Here is a 22607-nt window from a genome sequence, read left to right as displayed (position 1 = left end):
TGTGGCAAAAAAAAGAAAGAAAAAAGAGGAGGATAATAATCTTGAAGCAAAAAGTTTTAAAACAGTTTTACGAAAATGAGACAAATCACTTCTGCAAATCGTATTTATTTGGTAAGTATGCAAGCTCACGGCTGTCTGCAGTCACCATTGTTGTCCTGATTTTGGGAGGCTCAAGCATTAGCGTCCTCACAGACATTTTCCAATCAGGATTTCTTGAACCTGAATCCATCTTGATTCCAGATGATGTAGGCACTATTCCTTTAAATTTAGCCTTGCACACAAAAATTCAAGGTCTTTATCAACGAGTTGTGTCCTCCTTTTTCCTGTTTGTGCCAAGATATAAACTTTATAATTGTTAGCATTGTTATTATTATTATTACATGTCAAATGTTATGTCTATTTAATTAATCAAAGCACTTTGTTGCAAACAATTTGCAGCGGTGGTTGAATAATTTTAGGTGCAACTGTTTCATAACTTCACTCCTTTTTTTTGTCAACTTTGACAGATTATTGAAAGACTGTGATTTGAATTTGTTCTGCATGTTTGAAATATTCTAATCCTAATCCAGAAAATCAAAATGTTATGATTGAGTTTTATGATGCAAGCTCAACATGGCAGGACGGGTGGGCAGTTTGACAAATCAGAACTAAACCTAAACCTCCCTCTAAATTGCAAAATGCCCTTTCGAGTTTTAGATAAAAAGAGTCAAAAATTATGACGTCATCAAGTTTACAGGTTTGTCGTCAACTTTATTTTGATCGTTTCAACTGTTGCACGACACAATAGGAACTTTTATTGCATTCGGTTTACGTGCCGTCCACAAACGTGACCTCTGAAACATTTATTTTGTGTTTAAGTAAAAAGATGGCATCAAAACACCGTAAGAGGGGTCCAGGTGCGCCTCATGACATGTGCGTCACCAAATAGACAAGATAATGTTTAAATATCCATATCAATGGATTAAAACAAATGCTCATAGCTGTTTTTGTTATGTATTTATTTATTTTCATAAAAAGTCTTAATTTTTTGTCTTGAATGCAGTTTCTAATCAGGCAACGGTGTCAATGTGACGTAATATTCAGAACTGAGATGTGATGACTTTCATTAAAGATTTTGCTGCTGTTAAATTTAAAGTGAATCCCTGGCTATCGCTCTTGGAAGTCTTCATATATTGACTAAATAAAAGGCTCTTCTACTTTGCATTTAAAATGTTTAGCAGCTTTAAGAAAGACAGAAAAGCAGTGCTGCTGGCAACGTTTTAATGATTCACTTACTGGCAAAAAGCGTTAAATGCCCAAGTTTGGACAGGCTGGATGAACAGCGATTTGGCTCCCGTGTGCAGCATGAGGCGGTTGTGTTGTCCAGTTGCTCTTCATGTGTGGTGGGTTTGGGTCATTTTTCTGTCAGGTGTTGTAACCTGACCTCTAATGAACTCAGTTAAGAGCTGAGGAAGACGTCTAAGCAGTTTCTGTCAGTGAGTGTGCGACGATGCGGCCCGGGCTACACTTGTCTCGGCTAACGCCGAGCTAAAGACATCTGGGTGCTCGAGTTGTGAACGCAGGCAGAAATCTGAAAACAATAATTAGTGGTTTTGTGAGGGTGGGTTGAGATCCTCACCACAACCGGTGAAGTCTGATATGCCTGGATTTGCCTCAGTGTTTGTAATCTAATTGAAACTGTGATGATCTGCAAGCTTTAGAGTTCCTGTCTGTTCCCAAACAAATATTCAGATTTTCTAAACATGTTGAACTATTCGTTAAATGTCCTGGTAAAATCCTTGAATACAATTCCAGCGAGAAGTTAATATTCAGTCCCTGTGGGGTGTGAAAGTCACACTTTCCAGACTTTTACCGATGCAACGGAACTGTAAAAAAAAGTAAAAAGTCCTTTGAATCAAAAGAATTGGATCCGCACAAATGAAGTGGTTCATTTATGGCGTCTTGTACAGACCTGCCTTTGAGCAGTGGTTCAAAAATGATCGATTTCCCATCGGACCCAAACTGTGACCTGCAGACCAAGTAGAGAAAACATGATCAAAATTCAACATGTTTAAGTTTGACCGTAATTTGAAGCTGCCGTCTGCAGAAAGGTTTTATGGTTAGTAGAGTTTGAATCAGCTGTCCGTAAAGAGGCGAGAGGAAGAGTCAAAGTCACTGCATCCACCGCCGGATTTGGTGGTGGCAGCATCATGGTGTGGGTTCTGATACGAGTCGTCCTGTCATGCTACGTAATGTGTATGCAAAAAATAAAGAAGCAGGACTGTTTCTAACTCTTGGCCCAACTAGTAGCTGCCTGAAACTTGTGCACAACTGCTTGTTCCGACAGGACAAAGATCGCAAAAGCAAATAAAAAAAATAAAAAGATCAGAAAAAGCAGGCGAACATGAAGCTTCTGAAATGGCCCAAATCTCAACTCCGTTGAAAATGTATGGGTTATGCTCACAAGCTGGATCTAAGCCGAAAAACATCCATCCAGAATAATGTTAGAGTTTGTTTTTGCTCAGGCACGACACTTAAAGACAAACATTTAAATGTACATTTAGACGGATCACCGGCTTTCCCAAACTTTTCACCAGAACGAGAGCAAACGCAGAACTTCCCCACATGTCCTAACACTTTCTGTCTTTCTGTCTGTCCCCTCAGGGGAGTGAGGTAGGTTGGAACTCCATTGTGACTCTCACCGCAGCCACCGCCCTGCTACTGGCAATGGCCGGCTTGTTGAGAGCTCTCGTCCGGTGCTGATTGGATGGGACGGACGTCCTCTTCGGACCAGCCTGCGTTCTCGCCACCTAAGCCGACTGAACAGAAATCATTTCATCGTGACACGTGAAAACGTGGGAAGTTTGTTCTCCAGCGAGACGGTACACGAAAACACGGACTGGGAACGACGGGCTCGGCCTGAGCGCTGCGGCCCGATCGAGAAGTTAATCTGTTCAATAGACGTACGCTTGTGTTGTGACAGTCCTCTGTGGATATGATCTTCTTCTCTTTTAACATGCGACATGCTCGTTCTTATTATTCCCTAGTTAGGATGTAATTAATTTGTAAAATTGAATAATTTAATTTTATGTTTCGTCTTGTGTCAGGTAGGTGTTTCTGATAATGATGAAAAATAATCCTCTGTCTGTAAGTTTGAACAAAGCGAGCTTAAAACGTGACATCCAGTCAGTTTGCACTCCTGTATTTATAAATCTCTTCTTTTTATTGCAAAACTCCAATATTGATCCTCTGATGGGTGAAGTCAGCTCCTCTTTCGCCTTTAACTCACAATCGTGAAACAAAGCACTCTCGCTTGAGTTCTCGAACTTTCTGCATCAAACTCCTACAGTGAGATTTTCTGAAGTTTTTCCTTACCAAACATTTTAAATCGGCTTTCTGAAGAAACTCCCACCCAGAAAATGGTCTAATTGATGAAGGACGGGATCAAATAGTCCATTTATTTCAGTGATTTAGTTGAAAAATGGGCAAATTCAGGGGTTTTAGAGATTACTTACACACAGAGGAATTTGTTTGATGTCTCTTTGTTGATTTGGATGATTATGGCTTACAGCTGAGGAAAACCCAAAATTCTGTTTATTTGAAAACTTGAATATTGCTTTTGTCTCATAAATGGGTTTTAGTGCAGAAAAGTCAACCCACTAAATACAGCGCTGTGTCCTATGCAGGGCGTCTTATTGCCACTTCATGGATTCACTCTGGGCCTTTGGTCAGGCCAGCTTGCTGACCAGTCACGGTCATTAAATCAGCTTCTGATTTGGCAGCGAGGGAGGAAATCTGCATCTCCGTGAAGCTTGTCAGCAGAGGGAAGAATGAGCCAATTTTGGACTTTTTGACACCAGCAGACGACAATCTTCCCAAACTATGAGAATAGTTTGGGAAGACGCTTTACACTCAAGCATCTTGGATTCAGTTCCTCATCATGCTGCCAAATTCAAGGAACTTTTAGCACCACAATTTCTCATTCTGCTCAACTTTCCACCAGTGGACTTGCGTAGAGCACTCTGCGAGCTTCTGTCAGTGTCTGCTGAACAACTCTGTAATCTTCCCAGTTATTTCTCAACATTTCTGAATTGAAACAGTACTTTCATTAGTTTTATGCAATCTCCTAATACTCTTAGAAACTGAATTTGGGTTTGCAGCAGCTGTAAGCTATAATTACGATCTTCGCGACGATAATATGATGATTTTCTAATTTATTGAGACGCATTTCAGTTTCATGTAATATATATGTATCTACATATATATATATATATATATATATATATATATATATATAATACTATAGTTGGCTAGATGTTTATGAAACCTCCTCAGCTTTTTAAAGGTACAGTTAGAAAAGGATTACTGCCAGCTTCACGTGTGAAGATCTGACAAAGTACCAAATGTTTTGTTTTGAGGATCTATTAGAAGTTTAGAATAGGACGTGATTTGTGTCTGAATCTTGTACATAAGGAGATCAGAAAACCTATCTTAAGCATCATCTACTGCTGAATTCTGTATGTAATCAAAGGACATTGTTTACATTTGTGAAATGTTCTTTTTTTTCTTGTGACAATCGCTTCGAACTCAAAGCATGCTAGAAACGCATAGAAGCACAAAACTATATTTATGTCGGTTATGTGAATTTGGTTCCTTTCTATTTCCTGTAAATAGAGGCAACATGCAGTACTATGGGAGAGAGTTCTTTCCTAAATCCATTTGTACTAGCTTTGTAGAAAGTTGATTCTATTTTAAAGAGCGTTGTATATTTGATAGCCAAACTCTAAGCTATGTAAATGTTTATTTATGGTATCGTTAGTCAGGGGACTACTTTCCAGACGTCTTTCTTAAAATCCCTCTGGCAGCCGTCGCATGCATTTAGCCAACATGAAACCGTCCTTTTTTATTTATTTTTTGGTCAGTCATCTGAATTTCAGACACTTTTATTGTCAAACAGAGTTTTAACGAGCTTTATCTGCCTTCAATGAGATTTTATGAAGTAGACACGTGCCGCAGGACTGCAGCTGCCACTACTTGACCCACTTGTAATACGAACCGAAGTCCTATTAAATATTGCATTATGTTCAGCGCCTTGCAAAAGCCAACATTCACTCTCAACGTCTCCACGTTTTGTCACTAAAAACCACAAACGGCATTTTATCTCTGGTATTTTCTGTGACGGGCCAACGCAGGAGACTGCATGGAGCGGAAAGAAAACGTTTGCAACCCGTCGAAGCTTCAGTCAGGTTGAACGGAGAACGTTCGTGTTCAAGTCTTTGCACAGACTCACAATTGCATTCATACTTTAACTGGACCATTCTAAAAAAAATAAATAAAAATGGTTCAAATTATTTTCTTGCACATCCAGCTGTGTGTGTCGGGTCATTGTTGGCCACAGCCTTTCGCCAATTTCCCTCTGTAAAACTGCAAGAGGCTGGAGAAAAACACTCCCCACAGCATGATGCTGCCCCTACCGGGTCTCAAAGTGGGGCTGGTACATTCAGGGTGACCTGCAGTGTTGGTTTTCTGCCACACGGTGTTTCGCTTGTTGGTGAAAAAGTTCTGTTCTGCGCCCAGAACAGAACTTCTGTTCTGAGCGCAGAAAAACAACATGCTCTTGTTGTTCTTTTCCAAGAACAACAAGAGCATGTTGTCTTACCCAGTCGGTCTTACCCAGTCCCCATGAAACTCCTTAAAAGTCTGTGTTTTGAAATAAAACAAAAAATGTGGAATAGATCAACTGGTATAAACGCCTCTGTCAGGCAATGTAGGACATCGTCTTTCCTTTTATTGTCTCTCAGAGTTCCTACTATTGTTTGCGAAGCGTCAATGTTGCACAGTGTTTCGAAGCTTAACGCTTTTTTTTTTTTTTTTTTTTTTGCACATTTATTGCATTGTTTGTCTCCGATATATAGTCGCGGCTATTTTGTTACCCGGATGTCTATTTTGCACTGCGAATGAGTCGAGGAAATAAATATATCCAACCCACATGATGTCTGAGGGCCACTTTCTTTCCTGGGCGGCTGACCTCACCGACCGTCATGCTCACAAGGTCCAAGGTTGTCCGGGAGTCCCATTCATGAAAAACAGTCAGCCGGAGCAGGAGCCGTGCCTCTGAAGGCGTCGCGTTACACACACGGGTCGTACCGATATTAATAGCCGTCACTCCGCAGACGTGACACGATCTCGCAGGCGCAGTTTGGACGCAAGCAGTGCTGCGGGGAAGTGGCGCCTCACGACAAGGCCTCAGAACCGCACCATACACAGCTCATGGGTTTGCTGAGATTAGGGGAATCTTAATTATCCGAAAGTACCCTGGATGTGCAGCTTTGTGTAAAAAGCCAGCCTAGGTTTAAAGTAAATTAGTTTCCTCCCCCCCACCCAAGTCTGCCAAACCTCCCTTAGGATCCTGAATCAGGTTCCTGTCTCATTCTGTGTCAGAGTTGCAGCTAAAGGATTAAAACGTGTCTTAATGGGCTCATCAAATAGCCTATGGCCCTGGGCCTATCTGCACAGCAAATTCACCCCAAATCCCTTTTTAAATAATTAATACAGTCAACTGACAGGCAAACAGGGGGAAAGCTAATTAAAAAAAGGTGCGAGGCAGATAGTGAAAAACGCCTCGGGCGAACTTTAAAGATAAAAAGTCAAAAGGCCAGATTAACAGATGAACCTCAGCAATTTATTTATTTATTTGCTCTATTTTCATCACTTTTTGACTATTAAAATGAATGAACTGAGCTTTGGACCATTCTGATCACTTTTCTGCAGCAGAAGAGCTGAAACATTGAGAAGCCTTTTATGGCGGCGGGAAGCCTTGCAACTTTGTATTTGTGAAACTACGATGAATGAATGAAAATACATTCTGGCAAACTTCTGTTTTTTATGGGCTTTTTTTAAAACATAAAAATAATTTAGAACAGCTTTAAAGGGTGTGTGTTAACGGTGACTCGCAAAATATAGCGGCAAAAGGAAAAACGGAAACAAATGGAAATGACAGCAACTTTCCCCGAAGTCTGAGAACAGAATCCAAACTTTTTTTTTTTTTTTACATTTCCCACAGCATAATGCAGCCACCAGTCTGGTTCAAGTGATATTTTTAAAAGTTTATAGCAACAAATGCTTCCACGTCTTGTGATTATTTTTTTAAAGCTGTTTTTTTTTTTAAAGATTTTCTTGTGGTTGTGTAAGTCTTCCAGCTCGTGGCGTATCTCCGTTCGTTAAGCGGTTCTTGTCACTGCAGAATGTTCCGGCGCCTGCGCCAGGCCTTCCTGTGACCCCTCCGGCTGCGTCATGGCTGAAAGTGAGGAGGTGAGTACTCCGCCTGGAAACAAACTCGGCGTGAAGAGGATGACACCTGAACATCCGCCGAGCCCTCAGAGAGGCGCTGACTCAACTTTCAGTGACTACACGCTGCGCGTTTAGATCAGACGACCGCTTTGTGCCGACGTCGGCTGGAAGTAAAACAAGAAAGCAGGGTTTGAAGAAGCACCTCAAACGCTTTTGTGGTATCAGGTGACCTTTCAGGAGACCCACCCGGGGTGCCCCGCCGCTGAAGCCCCCCTCCTGAGAGCGCTTTCTGCATGTGTCACAGTTATTCTTACCTCCCACTTATTTATCCAAGCTGGAGCTGGCAGCTGGTGTCAACCAGTGCTGAGTCACGACACCATGACAATCCCAGGACCTGCTGCAAACACAACATTTACTGACTCCTCAAGATATATATATATTTTTATATATAAACTTATGTACTGCCTCCTCACAGTGCTGTCAGTGAGCAAATGTGGAGATGACACTTTCACTTGCTGGAAATTCAACCAAACAAAGTTCCACGGTGCAGAAGCTGCTTTTTGCTCCGAAAATGCGATTTATTCCTGCAAAAATGTCAATTTTGTAATCGTTGAACTGGACATGTCGTCTCATATCTATTTAGCGTCAGACAAAAACCTGAGTAAATGCAAAATGTTTTCAGCGAATGGTTTCCCTTTATCTCGAGAACAGTTCTATCCAGGCCAACCTGGTTATATGTAAAATGTATCCATAGTAGCTGGTTGTGCCAATCCATGGTGATATTAGCTGCCGTAAAGCATTTGTTATAACCAGAAATTGGTTTTTACGTTGCTGTGAAGGAGTTTTAGCGAAAGAGTTTAAGTGTACACTTTAACTAGGCCAATTACTTTGACACTTCATTTGGAATAAAGTCATCAGGTTGGCAACCGTGGTGAGAGTGTGTAAGTATGTAACCAAGGGGCTGCTGGTTCAAGTCCCAACTCCGTCTGTGCCAGTCTTTGTTTCCTTGAGCAGGACACTTCATTTTGCCGACCGGTGGCAATCAGAGAACCCAGTGGCTCTGGTGCATGGCAGCCTCACTTACCAGACCCAAGAGCAGTAGTAGCTCACTACCACCAGTGTGTGAATGGGTAATGACTCAGTGTAGCCTAAAGTGCTTTTTGGGTCCACTGGACTTGATAAAGCACTCAATAAGTCCAGACCATTATGGCTCCTACTGTGGTTCACCAAAGCCTTGGATGTGGGATTATAACCTGCTCCAGTTTAATGTTTCTTATCTGTTCTTGAATTTCTTTACATGACTCTAGTGGACTTAATTGGTTGTTAGTGAATTGACAGGAAAATGTGTAACGAGAGAAGAAGACATGCGACAAAGGTCACCGGGCAGGGAATCGAACCTACGACAGCCGCGTCCAGGACTGAGGCCTCCATGTGTGGGATGTGCTCATTATCATTGAACCTACTCCTTGTTATGTGGCCAGTGAATCTGAACTCTGCTATTGTTGTTCTTCACAGTTCACTTATGATCGTAGACGGATGGGGCAGGTTTTACACAGAGCCAGGCTGGTTTGGACAGATTTTTCCCTTAGAAAATAAAATCCCGATGTGAAAACGACTTTCTGTGTTTCCTCAGAATTGGTTTGATGGTGTGAAATGAGTGCAGCAAAAACGCAACAGCAGAAGTAACCTGGAATGGTTCTGCCTGTGTGTTCAGGACGTTCATCCTGCTGGAAGGTGAAGCCTCAAGTCTTTCACAGCCCCAATTTGGTTTTGTTTGTTTGTTGGAGAAAAACAAGACACGGCATCGTGCTGCCCATCGCCATGTCGCCCTCGCCATGTCGCACCATTCAGGACGTCCCGCCTGTAGGCCAGGAACGCCAGTTTTCTCCGATCAGAGCATCTTTTTCTGCAATTCGCTGAGCGTGCAGCCGACTCACACCGAGACAAAACGCGAAAGGGCCCTGGATCCTTTTGCAGGGTTCTTCTGCGATTGCAAAGCACGAGAACTTGAATCTGCCCATCCAAACGGGGAGTTATTATTATTATTATTATTATTTTTTAAACATAACCCATATGGTGCAACATATAATCTCATAAGCCTCTGTGAACTCGCTGACCTTTGCTTGAGATGCATATCTCACTGTGGTGGCAGATAGCTGGAAGACACACGATTCAGTCACCTCATATAATGACCTCATTCTTTAAAACCCACAGTCTTCTCTTCTTTGCAGGACTCACTGGAGGATTTTAATTTGAGAGATAGAAACAAAAAAAAAAAAAATAAATCTTGAATTGTGACATGAAAACCCTGTGGCCCCCAGGGACTCACTACTCCTTCTTTTCTTAGTCTAGTTGTTCATTCACTCCCCCCTCCCCTCTCTCTGTCTCTCTGACACACATCCACAACAATCGGTCAGTGAGTCCCGGTCCACTCCTCCCTCTCAGTCGCCCGAATTGGAGTTCCTAAAAATAAGGCGCATGCCACAACTGTTGCGCTGCCAGGGGTCTGACCAATCACAGTACCCCCCCCCCCCTTCCACCCCCCACGACCCACTCCTCCCGTTTTCCTCATGGATTAACAAATAGACCATGATCACAGACGCAGAGTGACGCGGCCCCGGGGCCCCTTTATAAACCCCATCTCCGTCCTCCTCTCTGCATGCAAAAGTTGAACGCGCTCCGCTCCAAGCTCACCTGCCTCTAAAGCCACTACTTTTTTTCATTTTTCCTTTTTTTCCCCCCTCTCTCTATCTCTCTCTGTCTCCAAGTACAATCCTCACAGGACAACTTCTCCAGAAGGTGCCAAAAGGAGCAAAGCCTCCCGCTTCACCGGATCATCTAACGCCCCCCTCTTCTCTCCTCTCCTCCCCAATCTAGAGGATCCTTCGCTCAGTCCCGGCTGAACTTTTTGCCATCGACCCGCTAAAAGTTTCCATCGCGGTTGCGCACCTGGGTGTCAACCTCCGAGCTATAAAACAACAAAAAAAAAAAAAAAAAAAAAAAAAAAGAAAAGAAAGTGGACGCGCATAGGGCCATCATGACGAGCAACAACTACGGCGAGGACCAGCTGCCTCCGCAGTACTACCAGGCCACGGACTTCGGGGACGAGGAGGACGACGAGATGCCCGCCACGGAGAAGGACCTGGCCGAGGACGCGCCGTGGAAGAAGATCCAGCAGAACACCTTCACCCGGTGGTGCAACGAGCACCTGAAGTGCGTCAACAAGACCATCGCCGACCTGCAGAGGGACTTCAGCGACGGCCTGAAGCTCATCTCGCTCCTGGAGGTGCTGAGTCAGAAGAAGATGTACAGGAAGCACCACAGCAGGCCCAACTTCCGCCAGATGAAGCTGGAGAACGTGTCCGTGGCGCTGGAGTTCCTGGACAGGGAGCACATCAAACTGGTCTCAATAGGTGAGCTGGAGACCTTGCAGGTCATCGTGTCTCTGATTGTTATTTATGCATCTATTTCCACCAGTCCTTCTGGAAGGACATGGAGGCAGCTGACATTTCCATGTTGCATGAAACTCATGTTGTTTTATGCAACATGAGCTTGACTGGTTTTTGTATGTAGTATTGAAGGGTGCAGTTTAATTATGGGTCCAATTTTTACATGCTTAAAGTAAAAATAAAATAAAATAAAATACAGAAATGAAACTACCAGGAAGGTACCTAAAAGTCGGAAAGTTCTGAGGTTTCTCATCAATCCCGACCTATAAATCCAACATGGACGCCTTACATTTAAAAACCTGTTTTGAAAATTTTATAATTATTTTTTGTCATTATTTCCCTTGAATTGGGTCCAGTTAATCAGTCACACTATTCCGTGTAACCTTTGGTTTAGTGGTAAAAATAATTAAATAAATAGATAAAAAGATTTAGGGAAATTATCAGATAAGAACTTCCACCGGAACCAGTTTATTGTCTGATTTGATACCAATTATTGGTTCACTATTGTGGTTGCTATGCTTGTATATACTCTACCAATAATTAATGACATCATTTCTTCTGAGTACCACTAAAAGCGACACAAGGCCCATCAGGGTAGTGGTTCTCAATCAGTTTGATCTAAACCATGTTGTCTTTTTAAGAGTCGTCGTACCACTGGAAGGTGAACCTTCATCACCTGACTCCAACAGGTTTCTTTATTTGGGCTCCACCCATCTTCCAATCAGCTTCAAGTATCCTCGCTGTAGCTGCTAAATAAAAGTAATCCCACAGGATGATCCTACCATTACCATGTTTCACTTTTGCAATGGCATTTACAGAGTGCTGTGCCGTATTAGACAGACTGCGCATCGTACTGGTCACTTTAGATAAGCATGCGCTGACCTATAATTAGCTGTGGAATCCAAAATTAAACATAATAGATAGAAAAAAGAAAAGAAAAGAAGGTATAATCGCCTCTGTGTTTTATTAGTCCAGGTGTCAGGCAACAGAGACGTGGCTTTCAGGGGCCTCTGGTGTCGACGGCGTTGAGTTGAGGGTCAGGAGCTTATTGGAAAGTTACTGCAGGACGTGTCACCGAGGTCGCAGAGTTGGATCGGGTCCCTTACCCAGCGGCTGCTCTGCCAGCTTGAACTAACTCCTGCTGCTGCAGTGTGCTGAGCTGTGGGCTGGAAAAGTATCAAGGCTGTGCTAATGAGAATGATACAGTTTTTACGCAGACATTAGTCTCACCACGCACACGTTCACAAACGCAGCTGCGTCTGGCTGGTCGTGGGGGCGGGGTGGTCCCGTCTTGGGCGATCTAAGGCCATCGGCGGCACTTGTGCGTATCGGGCGCATTAAGTCCATTGGGACTGACACACAGGTCGTATCAGCTTGCCATATATGTGTTAGTCGTCACATCCGCAGAATTACAAAGGCGTGATTTAAATGGAGCGCAGAATGAGTTGAACGCCAGTCGAACGGCTTAAAAACTTCATCAGGCCGGTTTTTTCGTTCATGGGTTCTGATCACAACCAATAAGTTAAAATTTTGATCAGAACAAAACCAGATTTGTCAATGGATAAACGCATTAAATAAATGCATTACAACTAAGAACTCCTTCTGTTATTGGTCTTTAAATGCGCTGAGCCGCATCGTGTACTTTGATCTGCTCTGTTTTAGCCTAACTATAATCGGATATAGATCGAGCTTGGTGCTTTGATGCGTAAATCAGAATAAACATTTTCTGTTTAGGTCCAAAGTTGATCAGCCAACCTGCAGGTCCTTTTGTCTCTGATTTAAAAGAGTCAGACTTGTTCAAAGTTGGAGTTTTGACTTGGAAAGGACCGATTTCCTGGAAGCACCTTTAAGAGTTTGACAGCATTTATCTGTTTTCGTGCTGCTCCCACATTTCAGTGAAATTCCTGGCAGGGTTGAGGTTTTGGCCGTCGGACTGTGAAGGAGAGACCCCCGCCGCACGCCCTTCCGGTGTGTGTGTACGTACACAGATTGCAAATGGCCAGATTCAATCTGCAGCCCCGCTGCTGATCACAGGAGAGCAAAGGTCACAATCACAGATTACACCTTAACCGCTGCTCCTCATGGCTGATGAGTCTCATGCTTAGTATTCTGCTATCCCCGCTGCACAGCCCGACTGGCCCTAGGTCAATATTGCTTTGACGGAAAAAAGGTGTGATCATCAAAGCGCCGGCATTATACTTCCTGGCACGCTCTAGCGAGAGAAGGGAGCCCTCCGAAAATACAGCCTTGAGCCTCGCTGCGGCGGGGACGCCGAACAGAATCACCCGTTGCACATGTGTCAGGGCGTGTAACCAGATACGGCATGATGGATGCCTCTTTGGCCACACGGTCACCCGTAAAGCCAGACAGGCGTTGCTCGCACCTGTCTCTGCCAGTCGAGGGGCGACACATCAAACACAGCCGCCTGAAAAGCGAAGCGGGCGACATGAAAAACCGTCCTCAGTTAAGCAACTTTGTTAATCAATAAAAAAAGAAGAAGAGGAAAGAATACCCTTAAAGTTTCCAAACTCCTCAGAGGTCGCAAATGTTTGGCTTTAATAGCTGAATTTCAGCCTCAGAGTGCGACTCATCGAGCCTCTTTGACAAACTTCTTCCCCTCTGAGAACTTTTGGAAATGAGCTGCGTGGACGCCGCGAGGGGACTCTAATCTGCGCCTACTTGATTTATCTCTCCCTGGCGCAGCAACTTTAGGGAGGTAATTGAAATCCAAGTGGCATTTATGCAGAGAGGAGATCCATTTCTCCACACGTCCTCAGCTGTCACTGCGTTCAGAGTGGACTATTGTGACTGCTTGACAAACTGTCACAGGGTCTTCAGCCAGACAGCTGTCTTGGAGAAAATGCCTGGAGGAGCAGGGGGGCAGTGGGTACGGGGTGAGGAGTGCTGCATTCTTTACACCTCATCTTTTTTTTTCTTTCTTAAAATAGAGTGGCCGTCTCTTAAGACCTGCAAGGAAGAGAGATTTTCAGAAAATCCTTTGCATGAAATACTTCGAAATACGTTCGATTGTCCAAATGTGCGCAACGGTTCAGCCCTTCATGAACCCCGTTGTCTCTGTTGTCTCTCTACAGACAGTAAAGCCATTGTGGACGGGAATCTAAAGCTCATCCTGGGTCTCATATGGACGCTCATCCTCCACTACTCCATCTCGATGCCCATGTGGGACGACGAGGACGACGAGGAGACCAAGAAGCTGACCCCCAAGCAGCGCCTGCTGGGCTGGATTCAGAACAAGGTGCCGCAGCTGCCCATCAACAACTTCAACCGCGACTGGCGCGACGGGAAAGCCCTCGGAGCCCTGGTGGACAACTGCGCCCCGGGTAAGGAGCTCAAACGCTGAGTCAGAAAATGTGCGGCGCAGTTGCCCTTTTGTCTGCTTTAACCCCTTGATGACACCGGCGTCCTCAAGTGTTTTCTGAGTCAAGGAGTTCAAACCCCACTTTGCCATCTCAGGTCACTTTATAAGCAGGTGATCACTGATCACCGTTCAAATATCATCGTCATAGAGTCTCCATTTTGGGTTTCGTTTCATTTAAAAGGAGGTTTCTGATTGCGTTGGGAGTGTTGCCCTGTCAGCTGTTCCATAATAACTAAACCATTTGACTTCCAGTGTCACAAAGCCCTCAGGCCCAAGTCTGGCGTCAGTGTTTATAGCCTCGGTGCTGCACAACACCCCCAAATGTGGGCACCATTCCGCCTCTCCCATCGAGGGGAGTTGAGGGGGGATGCTTGGCTGCAACAAAATGCAGCGTAATCTGTCATAGGGAGTTGCTTAAGCCTCAGATCCAGCGACCACAAGGACGCCGAGTTGATCAACAGCCAGCCGAGGCTTTCGCCTCCAACAATGAATGCTAAAGAGTGAGTCCTCCCTCGGGTTTGCCTCAGCGAGAGCAAAGTGGGGGAGTGACAAACGTGGAACACCGTGTTCGACTGTGTTTATAGGAGCCATTGATCTGAGGAGACGCATCTTTTAAACACAGTGCTGCTGCAATGACCATACAAGGTCGGTTTTGTCTCATCTGCTGGTGCTTAGACAAGATGAGAAGGTGGCTCCATTGAGTGCAGGGATTCAGTGCAGTCTGCAAAAGTCTGGAACACTGTGGGATGTGTGTCGCCAAACTGATCATAGATTAAACATTTGCACTTATTCCCTCTGCTGTTGTACAAAGGTTGTAGCAACTCATCTATACTTCCTTCCTTTGCAAAGTGACCACTACAGAAGTACTTGACATGATTTCGTTGTGAGATTTAGAACTCTGGAAGTTTCTGTCATCAGAACCTACAGGGTCCGAGTTAGAAACACTAAAGTTCTGATTTAACTCAGATGGATGAAAGCATGTTTCCTACCCAGGCTTTGACAAAGCTGAACAACAGGATAGATAATTCCTCTTTTGTTTTTTTTTAACCATATATAGTTCTTCTTTATGTTACGTTTACAGCTTCAGAGTACAGACCCATTAATAAGTGAGAATATTATTTAAAAACTCATTTATTTCAGGAACCTTGTCACTAAGTGAAGCAAACGCCGTCGATTAATCACACGTCTTTACTTCTGCTAATTATGATGATTTTCATCATTTTCATGTTGCTTCAAACCAATATATAAATATAAAAAACTTTTTAACAACAGAAAGTACTTTAAATCTGATAAACGAAGCCCATATTTTAATTTATTGAATGATACGCTACTGTTTTTTTTTTTTTTAAAGAAACCCATGTGTCCAGTGGTCCTGTGTCAATATTGATCAGATCATAGCATTCTGTGGCGCGCTTTCATTGGCCTTCTGAGCGAGTGACCACTCCATTTCCAGCACTAATCCAATTTAGGCATTAGCAGCCCGGAGCGTGCGAGGCTCTGCCGCAGCGAGCGCACCGCTGTGTCTGTCGACGCTGCCTCCTGTGAATTCCCGATAGAGACATCCGCTGTCACACATACAGAATCGCTTGCAGCAGGGCGGCGTGGGTAAGGTCAGCCAGTCTCGCAGTGCCGTACAAACGCTGCAGAGATAGCACTGACAAGCCTGAGTGGCCTTTTTATAGCGGCTGCCTTTCGTTAGACCGGTCGCGCGCGCCTTCTCCTAATTGGCCTCTTTTGCATTCCTGCTAGGTCTGTGTCCGGACTGGGCAGAGTGGGACCCCAATCAGCCCGTGCAGAATGCCAGAGAAGCCATGCAACAGGCCGACGACTGGCTGGGCGTGCCCCAGGTAAGATCCGTGCCGGACGGCGGGCGCGGGGCGTGGCTCGCCGCTCAGCACCGTCAACCTGCTCTCACCCGCGAACAACAAACAGAAGCAGGGCTGTTTGCTTTGTTCTCTTTGAAGTCAAGAATGAAATCGCAGAAGAAGCTCCAAGCAACCCAAAGCAGCCAACAGTTTGCCAGTGCAAACATCTAATTAGACAAAAAAGACAACAAAAAAAAAATTATTAATTAAAATCAGGATTATGTTTGAGGCTGGTGTTTTCCCAGGATAACATCCCGGAGAATGAAATGAAATATTTATTACCTAGCTCTGCCTCCAACTGCTTCCATCGTCTCTTTTTTTGTACCTCTCGGTGGGCGATTGCGTTTTATTTGGTAAAGTTCACAAATTTGTTGTGAGATTTCTCAACATGCTCCAAGCCGGCAACTAAATCATGTACATTTGTAAGCGTTCCCCTGAATAACAATGGGCACCATGGGGTCTGTTTACTTGTTTTGCTAAGAGACGTTGTTATCTATTCCCAGCGAGCGTTTGCTTGTGTTAGATAGCCAGTGGTGTAATGTCACGGCTCTGCAGGCCTGTTGGTGGAGGGGACTGGAATGCAGTGTGGTGTTGTTAAGTAGATGTGGGGAGAGGTCTGGCTCAGGATAAATTCCCCCATGGTGGCTTAACCCTGTTGTCCTAAGGTTAAATATAACCGTTGTGAAGCGTGGCTTTGTGCCACTGTGCAACGCGCAGGCAAACAAGTGCCTTAAGAGAGAGAGAGAGAGAAGTCAGAGGTGCAGAGAATAAATACGTTTAATCCTTAAATCCAATTCTATTATGCCGAAAGAGTAATCCACACCCTTGTTGAAAATGACATACAGTTCATTTAAGAATCAGTTTTCATTCGTTTATTCTTTTTTTTTTTAAATGAAAACCAGAGCATGCCTTTGCACAGAAACATCCTGGGCAGTTTGAACAATTAACCCCTGCAGCACATTCTGGGTTTCAGGTGATCGCCCCCGAGGAAATCGTGGACCCAGATGTGGACGAGCACTCGGTCATGACGTACCTGTCTCAGTTCCCCAAGGCCAAGCTGAAACCCGGCGCTCCTCTCAAGCCCAAGCAGCTTTTCCCAGACAAGGTCAAAGCCTACGGACCAGGTATGCAAGCGAGAGCCTGACTTCTCTGTCCAAATGCTGAAAAGTTAAAGGGGGTAAATTGTCAATGCAAGGCACCGAAAATAAGCTAAATTAAAAATGTCAAAGATTTTGTACGGTAATATTTTGTCGTGGTCTTCCTGAAACTCTGTGCCCTCCTTCCTCACGTAGAACCATCCGATTCTGTTGATTTATTGAAAGAATAATATCTATTTGAGATATTTTATTTCATTTTTATTTATTTATTTTATGATTTCCTCACCCAAAGCCTCTTCTCTCTCTCGTCTCTCTTCCTGTTGCGTTTCCAGGTATTGAGCCTCACGGCAACAAAGTCCTGCAGCCCGCCGTGTTCACGGTGGAAACCCTGGAGGCGGGCAGCGGGGAAGTCTTGGTGTTTGTCGAGGATCCCGAAGGACACAAAGAGGAGGCGAGTCATAAATCTCAACATCCGTTCAAGCTGACTCTTCCAAGTTTTTGCAAAGTGTAGCATCTTTTCTTGGGATTAAATTTTTTGACTGTTTTTCTTTTTTCCTTGACTCTCTAGGCCAAAGTTAAGCCCAACAAAAATAAGAGTGGAACCTACACTGTCACCTACCTTCCTAAAGTGGAGGGTGTCCACAAGGTAAGAGCAAACTCACTGTTCTTTTCTTATTAACTGTGGAGTCACTAATTAATATATTTGCAACATAATTATTTAGTATCACTTTTATTTTGGACAATAAACCCCACTAACGACAACAAATAACATGAGTATTTTACCGCATTGTCATTAAAATAGCACTTATCTCATAATCATTATCACTTGAGAAAAAGTTATATTATTATATCATTATATTCAGTGATAGATGCTGACAAATAATCATGCTTTTTTCAATTACAATATCAATATCAATGCCTTTTTCAATAGAAAATTGGACAGTAGTGCTATCATGTCAAACTGCTAATGTTTAGTATGAAAAACATGGAAAAATAGAAGATATTTTAGAAGATAAATAAAAGTTTTTTTTTCTTTTTTTTAATTACGTGATTGATTCTTTGACTGTAGGTGAAGGTGCTGTTTGCAGGTCAGGACATCGACAAGAGCCCCTACTCCGTCAATGTGGCCAAAGCAATGGGCGACCCAAGCAAAGTGCATGCCCGGGGCCCAGGTTTGGATGCTACAGGCAACGTGGCCAACAAGCCAACCTACTTTGACATCTACACAGCGGGTACTTACTAAAACACACTTTATCTGCCAGAAGTGTTTAGAAAAAAAAAAAACCCTTCCTTTACTTGGTGCTCACCCTATATGTCTGTCACGTTCAGGCGCTGGTACTGGTGACATCAGCGTGGTCATCGTTGACCCGCAGGGCAAAAAGGACACCGTGGAACTCATCCTGGAAAATAAGGGCGACAGTGTTTTCCGTTGCACCTATCGCCCGGTGCTGGAGGGCCCTCACACCATCCATGTGCTGTTTGCTGGCCAGGAGATCCCCAAGAGCCCTTTCAACGTCAACATCGCGGAGGGTGAGCCATCCGTCTGCGTTGCACATTAACTGTCAAACAGATCAGATTTCTTAGCGGGCAATCTGGTGTCAGGGTGATCTATCTGTCACAATTTTCCGTCATGTAGTTTTAGCCCTGGAAACAGCCAAGCCCTCCTCTGACGTCCGTAACCCACGCTGTCTGTCATTTCTAGCTCCGGCAGTTGCTCCTCCCCCAGGAGCTCCTCTGCAGATAGCTCCTCAGTCAGTGCGCACCCCTCCTGGAGCGAAGGGTGCCCCTCCCTCAAAACCTGGCCATCCAAGTTAGTATGCATCTGCTAGGAGGGGCTTGTCAAACCATCCCAGCGCCGACCCTCCTATGCCAGGCTCTGCGCGCTCTGCGCTTTCCTGAAACTTAAGGGCGTAACGCCTTGCTTGGTTCGCCTGTTCCGCCTTCTCGCTGCTTGGTGGCTCGGTCCTGTTCAGAAACCGTCAGTGTTGTACAAACAGTTTCATAGACGTAGAGTGTCTTTGCGTTTGCATTTCTGTGAATTGCTGTGTTCTTCCTCGTTTCGGTATCTCTGCTTGTGCTGTTGACGTTTGTTTTCCCATCTGAAGTCAGCCATCTCTCCTTTTCAAAGCCTGCCTTCTTCAGTCTTAAGTGTCTTGACTGAAATGTTGTTGGATGCTCCTCTTTCTGCACTGTAATGTGCCAGTTTATCCCTTTGCTTTGTGTATCTGGTCTAGTGTGCTGATCCAAAAAAAAAAAAAGCATCATTGTTGTTTTCAGGATTTTTCTCGTCAGCGTTTAAAGACTCTCCAGAAAATTCAGCTTGGATACTAACAATACTGTCAAACCGCTGTCCCCGTTTTTTTGTTCCCCCCGCCCCCTGAAAATAATTTTCTCTCTTGCACTTCTTCCTTTCAGCCGTAAACCCCAACGCTTGCAGAGCTACTGGCAGAGGGCTCCAGCCTAAAGGCGTGAGAGTGAAAGAGGTGGCAGACTTCAAAGTTTTCACCAAAGGAGCTGGCAGCGGTGCCCTGAACGTCTCTGTCAAATCACCAAGTGAGTCACACAGAGTCCTTTTTCTCTCCGTCGCTTTCTTCTCTTTCCCTTTTTTAATGTCTTCTGAAGGTTATATTTACATGTGCGCGTCACACGGTTCTGAGTGACGAGTCAGACTGTGCTGAACCTCTGTGTTCATCCTCAGCCGGAGCAGAGGAACAAGTGAAAGTGCGAGACGTCGGGAACGGAGTGTACGAGTGCGAGTACTACCCACTGAGTCCCGGTAAATACACAGTGAGCATCACCTGGGGAGGCCAGCCGATCGCGCGCAGGTAGGATCCCGGCGCCGCCTTTTAGCCTCTTTGTCCTCGTCTATTATCAGGCTGAAGCCGAGTGACGTTGTTGTGTGCGTCACAGCCCCTTTGAAGTGGAGGTGGGAGACGAAGCAGGTTTTCAGAAGGTGAGGGCCTGGGGCCCGGGTCTGAAGACTGGCATGGTGGGAAAATCTGCTGATTTTGTGGTCGAAGCTATCGGCACTGAAGTTGGAACTCTGGGTAAGACTTTCAGCTCGTCAAACTGTTCTGAAGCCTCTTGCGAACACACTGACATCCTTTTCAGCATCTGAAAATGGAAATAGTGCGACTCCAGACCTCCAAAGTCCAAAGGGTTTGAGTGAAGAACAGTTATTAAACCGAATAATTTTCTAGGATTTCTATTTATTCTATAGTTGTTGTTTTTTTATAATCATGTGTTCCTGAAAACTGTAAAAGATACTTAGCTGTTTTGTAAAATTACTAAGCTTATTATTTATTTGTGGTTTGATACAGACTAGTATTTTGAACAACGTCAAAGACACTAAAACACAAAGGTACTCCTAAGCTTTACAGTTAACTACTGTAAAGCTACTGATATCTCTGCAGAGATCCACGGCTCAAGCAAAACACATTAAAGTTTGTGGCCAAAGCGAGACAAAATGTGAGAAAGTTGATGTGCATACTTTTGCTAGCCAGGCTTTTTACAGCCTCTGAATGTTAAATTTCCCCCAGGCTTCTCCATCGAAGGCCCATCGCAGGCCAAAATCGAGTGCGATGACAAGGGCGACGGCTCCTGTGACGTGCGCTACTGGCCCACCGAGCCCGGCGATTACGCCGTCCACGTCATCTGTGACGACGAGGACATCAAGGACAGCCCCTTCATGGCTCACATTCTTCCTGCTGTTAACGATGTTTTCCCAGAAAAGGTAACTCCTCTTCAGTTCAGCATACAACCAAATTTCAAGAACCTTTATTTCTTGCATTTAAAACAAACAAACACACAAAAAAATTGCAGGTAAAAGCCTACGGACCAGGCTTGCAGCCAACTGGGGTCATCGTAAACAAACCCACCGAGTTCACCATTGATGCCCGCATGGCTGGCAAGGGTCACCTGAAGATCTATGCCCAGGTATGGAGTTGCACACACCTTTGCAGAGCCTTTATCTTTTATTCATAGGGATGTGGCATTTATATTGCATAAGGCTGGCACACAGCAGAAGTGACTGCGAGGCTTGTGTGTCTGAGCAGGACGCCGAAGGATGCGCCTTCAATATCAAGATCACAGACAGGGGAGATGGCACGTTCGTGTGTGCCTACACTCCTGTCAAACCCATTAAACACACCATCATTATCACCTGGGGGGAGGTCAACGTGCCCAACAGCCCCTTCAGGGTAAGATACATGCTCAGCCACGGATACGGCATGTAAAATTAAATCAATCTAATGCGATGACACTTTACCAAATATAGGCAAAGTAAGAGGACTGCAGACGTTGCACTTCAGCTCGCCTGCCTCTGCTTTAAGTACACTGTGAATTCATTAGGTGCTGGTTGGAGAGGGCTGTCATCCTGACAAAGTCAAGGTCTATGGGCCCGGAGTGGAGAAGACGGGGCTCAAAGCGAACGAGCCGACGTACTTCACCGTGGACTGCAGCGAGGCCGGCCAAGGTGAGCGTGCACAAGGAGCTGATGTGAGCGGTTAGGAAAGGCTCTCCCGGGTGTTGGTTGGCTGAAAAGTCTCCTCCAGCCCGTGATTTATAAAAAGGAGAACTGGTGACTCTCATGCAGCACAGCATAAGGTTACCGGTACAAAGGTATCAGTAATCCTCATGGCTGGGAAATAAATCAACAACAATACTATGGGGAGAAACGCATGAATAATATCAATAGATGATACCTCTGAAAGAATATTGAATAATTTCATTGATCTCCGATCCAGAACCAAACAGCATTGTGGGGGATGTAGGCAGAAGAAAAGGTTTAGCTGCTCAATCTCCCACGACCAGCTGAACCAGCTTCCTCGTTCATAAATAAACAGAACGGTGTGGATTAATTATATATCTACTACTGTAAATGAAAGAGTGGCTAAAAAAGAGAAAGGTCACGTCACCAGATTTGCAGCAATTTGGACATATTTAGAACTAAAAACTAATCAATAAATATTGGTATCAACTGATATGAAACCTTTACATCCTGATACATTTTTCAGTCATGATATTCCAGCCCATAATCCAGCCCTGGTTGGCGATTGCTACTTTATCTTCTCTTGATTCAGCATTTTTTTTCTTTTCTTTTTTTTTTATTTATGTGCACCATTAGGAGACATCAGCATCGGAATCAAGTGCGCCCCGGGGGTGGTCGGGCCAGCAGAGGCCGACATCGACTTTGACATCATCAAGAATGACAATGACACCTTCACTGTCAAATACACTCCTCCCGGCCCGGGCCGGTACACCATCATGGTGCTGTTTGCTGACCAGGTAGGAATGTGGAGCTGACATGCAAGAGAGAGCTGCCATCTGCTGTATCCATCCAGCTGCTCAAAGTCTTGTCATCCTGACGGTTTCTAATGCTTTTATCAGGAAATTCCTATCAGTCCATTCAAAGTGAAGGTGGACCCCTCCCATGATGCTGGCAAAGTGCGAGCGGAGGGTCCTGGACTCAACAAGACAGGTGAGATCTTTCGGAGTCTGCTTGGGAGTTTCTGCCTCATTTATGGCTAAATCTGACGGTTTGACTGGC

General features: G+C 44.6%; 2 protein-coding genes across 8 annotated transcripts in view; both read left to right on the top strand.

The window, feature by feature from the left end:
• LOC129376914 (coiled-coil domain-containing protein 136-like) overlaps nt 1–2758 on the top strand; it is a 35254-nt gene extending 32496 nt beyond the window's left edge. For all 6 annotated transcript variants that reach the window (XM_055056830.1, XM_055056986.1, XM_055056622.1 and 3 more), the window contains exon 9: nt 2644–2758. In XM_055056830.1, the coding sequence (XP_054912805.1) occupies nt 2644–2656 (13 nt within the window). In that variant the 3' untranslated portion in view covers nt 2657–2758. The remainder of the gene's footprint in view (nt 1–2643) is intronic.
• A 7111-nt stretch (nt 2759–9869) lies between these two features.
• LOC129358499 (filamin-C-like) overlaps nt 9870–22607 on the top strand; it is a 28623-nt gene continuing 15885 nt past the window's right edge. The window contains exons 1-18 of one of the 2 annotated variants that reach the window (XM_055027595.1): nt 9870–10682; nt 13811–14059; nt 15847–15944; nt 16936–17086; nt 17392–17510; nt 17628–17705; nt 18129–18291; nt 18389–18589; nt 18762–18869; nt 19475–19612; nt 19758–19884; nt 19970–20106; nt 20599–20792; nt 20882–20995; nt 21115–21258; nt 21410–21533; nt 22185–22345; nt 22448–22538. In XM_055027595.1, the coding sequence (XP_054883570.1) occupies nt 10307–10682; nt 13811–14059; nt 15847–15944; nt 16936–17086; nt 17392–17510; nt 17628–17705; nt 18129–18291; nt 18389–18589; nt 18762–18869; nt 19475–19612; nt 19758–19884; nt 19970–20106; nt 20599–20792; nt 20882–20995; nt 21115–21258; nt 21410–21533; nt 22185–22345; nt 22448–22538 (2773 nt within the window). In that variant the 5' untranslated portion in view covers nt 9870–10306. The remainder of the gene's footprint in view (nt 10683–13810; nt 14060–15846; nt 15945–16935; nt 17087–17391; nt 17511–17627; nt 17706–18128; nt 18292–18388; nt 18590–18761; nt 18870–19474; nt 19613–19757; nt 19885–19969; nt 20107–20598; nt 20793–20881; nt 20996–21114; nt 21259–21409; nt 21534–22184; nt 22346–22447; nt 22539–22607) is intronic. The other variant, XM_055027603.1, reaches the window with a different exon arrangement.

This window comes from Poeciliopsis prolifica, unplaced genomic scaffold (genome assembly GCF_027474105.1).
Source record: "Poeciliopsis prolifica strain line A6 unplaced genomic scaffold, Auburn_PproV2 SCAFFOLD001, whole genome shotgun sequence".
Taxonomy (NCBI): Eukaryota; Metazoa; Chordata; class Actinopteri; order Cyprinodontiformes; family Poeciliidae; genus Poeciliopsis; species Poeciliopsis prolifica.
This window is presented reverse-complemented; position numbering and strand designations above follow the sequence as displayed.